The sequence below is a fragment of the Homalodisca vitripennis genome, chromosome 7, assembly GCF_021130785.1.
Source record: "Homalodisca vitripennis isolate AUS2020 chromosome 7, UT_GWSS_2.1, whole genome shotgun sequence".
Classification (NCBI taxonomy): domain Eukaryota; kingdom Metazoa; phylum Arthropoda; class Insecta; order Hemiptera; family Cicadellidae; genus Homalodisca; species Homalodisca vitripennis.
The window spans coordinates 78,305,931-78,309,888 of record NC_060213.1 but is presented as its reverse complement, the minus strand read 5'-3'; the positions used below and the strand labels follow the sequence as shown (position 1 = coordinate 78,309,888).

The 3,958-nt window shown below is 37.5% G+C and overlaps 1 protein-coding gene across 1 annotated transcript; it reads left to right on the top strand.

Moving 5' to 3' along the window:
* The first annotated feature begins 2,112 nt into the window (after positions 1-2,112).
* LOC124366786 lies at positions 2,113-2,658 on the top strand. The gene has a single exon (XM_046823387.1). The coding sequence runs from the start codon at positions 2,113-2,115 to the stop codon at positions 2,656-2,658; it is 546 nt and encodes a 181-aa protein (XP_046679343.1).
* The last annotated feature ends 1,300 nt before the right edge of the window (positions 2,659-3,958 follow it).

The window sequence follows — 3,958 nt, the reverse complement described above, 5'->3', positions numbered from 1 at the left end:
TAGTCAAGTACCGTTCGGAGATCACAGTTATGGCACGACGGTTGTCCTGAAAAAAGTAAGGGCCTATGATGCCTACTCGTGATATGGTGCACCACATAGTGACGCGGTCCGAATGTAGAGGTCTCTGGTGGACTTCTCTGGGGTTTGTTTCACTCCAGTAGCACATGTTTTGCTTGTTGACACACCCACTGAGGTGAAAACGTTCCTCATCAGAAAAGAACACAATTGCGTCACGCGGTATAGTTGCAAGCATGTCTTCACAAGAAGTACGCCGTGTCAAATAGTCCTGTGCTGACAATTGATGGACCACGCACATTTTATACAGGTAAAATCTCTGTTCATCATGAAGAATCCGGTGGAGAGAACGTCTTGAAATGCCAAGAGCAAGTGATTGCTTCCGAGCAGAGCGTTTTGGAGATTGCAGTACTGCTGCTCTAACTCTATCGATGTTTTCTGGTGTTGTAATCCTTCTCTGAGGTCCCCTTCGTACACATGACACATTCCCTGCTGTTCTGAATGCAGTTACCCAATTTACAATTGATTGCCGACCAGGAACACGTCCGCGTGGGGTAACAGCGAATCGTAAACGAAAAGCACGCTGCACTGCAATGATCTAGTGGGCATTTGAAAAATACGCTTCAACACAAAACAACCTCTCTCCTCTCGTGTCCACTGCGTGATGGCAACTGGAACGCGGAGGAATATAAATCTCCCGTCAGCCACTACAAGCCACGCCCACTCTCCCCTCTCTTCAACCAAGAGCGCCGCCACAGCCTGCAGTGCAAAAAAGCAAATTTCCGCGCTCCACCCTGTAGATTACTGATGTGTATGACATATATATTTGAAATATATTTTGAGGGTTAATATTGTTTACATCCTAAAATATTTAAGAATAAAGAACTACCATAACATAAAAAATTAACCCGGAACTTATAGAGAAATATTCTTGACGACGAAACGTTAGTATCACAATAACAATTCCCTTGTCTCTTTTACAGCGAAATCACTGCAAATTAAGAGATGAGTAAACGGAAAAGCAGAGACAACGATTTAATCAAAAAATAATTAAAATACTAAGTTATTATTAATCAACTGTAAATTTAATTACATTTTAACACTTCCAGTCTTGCACATTATTAAGTTTTAATTTGTACTTTGTTCGATTTATTGAAGTTTATTCAATTGGTGACATGATAAAACAAATGATGTGGTTACTGCTACAGAAACATTATCTATTATATTCTTTTAAATTTTCTTTATAAGTGTATTTTGTTTTAGTCATAATACTAAAAAGGTATACAGCGATTTTGACGAATGATTTTCAGATATACGTTTTATGTAACGATGTCTTTTCAGTTATAACTATGAAAATTTTTTTTCAAACTCAGGTATTGAATAAATTGGTGATTGTTATTTTAAACATTATAAAGAAGAGATTTAAAGTAAAAAAATGTTAGCAAGGAAAACAAGGAGGCATTTTGAAACGTTATGTAACTATCCACTAATAAAAGCAATAAAACTAACAACACAGATGACAAAATTTGTTTACATTCAAACTAGGCTTCAGTGATGAGCCAGCACTTAGATAAGACAGATGTAGTAGATAACGCTTCGGTCTCGCTCGCGAGTATTAATTTCGCGTCCATAAATGCGTGCCACATATAAAAAGCAAACATTTTGCCGGAGTTTTATTTTCGCAAATAAATATTTTCACTGCAATTCGACTATTAGAGATGTCAAGCTGTGAAGTATGTCTAAAGTCAATAACTTCAAAGCAAGTAAAGCTACAATGTCGTGATTGTGAGAAGGAATTTCACGGCAGTTGTCTCCGGATGAGTAAACCGGACATCGAATGTATATCGGTCGATGGCTTGGTGTGGAGGTGTCAGGCTTATGCTCATACGAGACGTAAGAGCATGAGGTTCGACTCTGAAATGACGGAAGGAAAACTTACACTGGAAGATGTAAGGAAAAAGGTGACGTAAATTTTTGAAAATCAAAAACAAGCTGAAAAAAAATATTAATACATCATATGAAGCTTTGAGTGATAAACTGGAAGACAACACGAAAGCTGTCAAAGAGCAAACTGCTTCCCTTGACAATTGCCTCAGGATGATTGACGAGCTGGCTGCGGAAAACAGAAACCTTCGAGAGAAAGTGAGCAGTCTAGAGATGCGTATTGACGACTTGGAACAATACTCTAGAGTCAATTCTGTGGAGATACATGGCATCCTTCAACAGAAGAACGAAGACGTAGTGGCGGTCGTAAAGGAAGTTGGAAAGGCGCTCGACTTGGAGATCACGGACTCGATGATTGACAACTGTCATCGCTTGGGAAGGAGACCTGGCCCGAACAGTCCGCAACCAGGAATTGTGGTCAAATTCGTTCGACGTCTGGACAAAGAGGAACTGCTGAGGAAGTGCCGTGTTAAGAGCAACTTCTCCACCAGACACATGAACCTCAGCATGGACCAGCCCATTTATATAAATGAGGCTCTATCACAGGCGAGAAGGCGTCTGCTAGCGGCGGCGCGACAAGTCAAGAAAGAAAAGAGCTTCAAGTATCTCTGGGTTCGAGGTGGAAAACTTTTTCTTAGAAAGGAAGAGATGGCGCCAGTGTTTCAGGTGACTTGCCAGGCGGACTTGGATAGGTTTTAGATATTATTAAAAATTGCATTATTAATCTTAATACAGCTTAATTATCGTGTTAAAATAGTGTCCATTAGTGCTCAGATGTATAAACATAATAAAGCGTAGTAGTTTTGAAACAGACAGATAATTATAAATATTTATATTTATCCGTGTGTGTATGTGAATGCATATGAAAATATTCTTATATTAGTTAAACTCTTTACAAAACACAAATATCTGAAATATTCTATAATACTGCCGTTGGGAAAAATTAATTTACTATTTTTTTTATATATATATTTTAAATTAACGTTATTAAGTATTATAATATAATTCATCAAAACATTAGAAGTATAATAAGGAAAAATTTTGACCTATTCATTTTAGACTTGATTGCTAAAGGTAACATACCGCATATAATAATTATACTATCTGAAATATGGATAAATTCTAATGAAATAAATTTATACGAAATTCCTGACTTTACATTGATAGCGAAATGCAATAATGATTATAGTACGGGTGGTGTAGTTATTTATGTAATAAACGGCATAAGTTTCAATACAACTGAGGTGCATTTAACGACAGCTGATGCAGTAGGTATAGTTATAACACACTTCAATACAGATATCCATATTTTAGCGCTATATAGATTGCAATTTTTATCAGTGGACTCTTTTATTACTGATTTAACATCTTATTTGAGGGATTGTAGTAAAACTAAGAACATTTTAATTGTAGGGGATTTAAATATTAATATTTTGGAGAACACAGTTGCAACAGACAGTTATAAAATGGTAATGGCGGTAAATGGTTTTGAATGTCTGTTAAATGATCCAACGAGAATAACAGCAGATACAGCAACATGCATCGATCATGTCTTTGCGAGGGTTTCACGTGTAGACATGATGTCTGTGGAGGCAGACGTTGAGCATGCAGGCATAACTGACCACTCTAGTACGCGTGTGTGTGGGAGTGTGTGAGAGTGAGGCTAGAGACGGTGGCGGTAGCCTTGCCTCGCCCGCCCCCGCCCTGGCTTAAAGAACTGATTACGATAAGCTCAATCGTCTGTTGGTCTGTGCGGACTGGGATGATGTGTATCGCCAATCAGATGCGTCATCTGCTTTCGATTGTTTCTTTCACACTTTCGTTTGTTTTAAAATCCCTATACAGAATCAAACTAAGAATAAGAAACTTAAGCCTTGGATAAATGAATCACTCTGCTTAAAAATAAAGAGAAGGAATTTACTTTTAAAAATTTTAAAAAGACACCCGAGTAACGACAAATTAAATAAATATTATTTAAGATTTAGGAATAATTTGCAAA

What these genes read in the sequence shown, in the direction of transcription:
- LOC124366786 (XM_046823387.1), top strand. Translation starts at nt 2,113, where the DNA reads ATGATTGACGAGCTGGCTGCGGAAAACAGAAACCTTCGAGAGAAAGTG.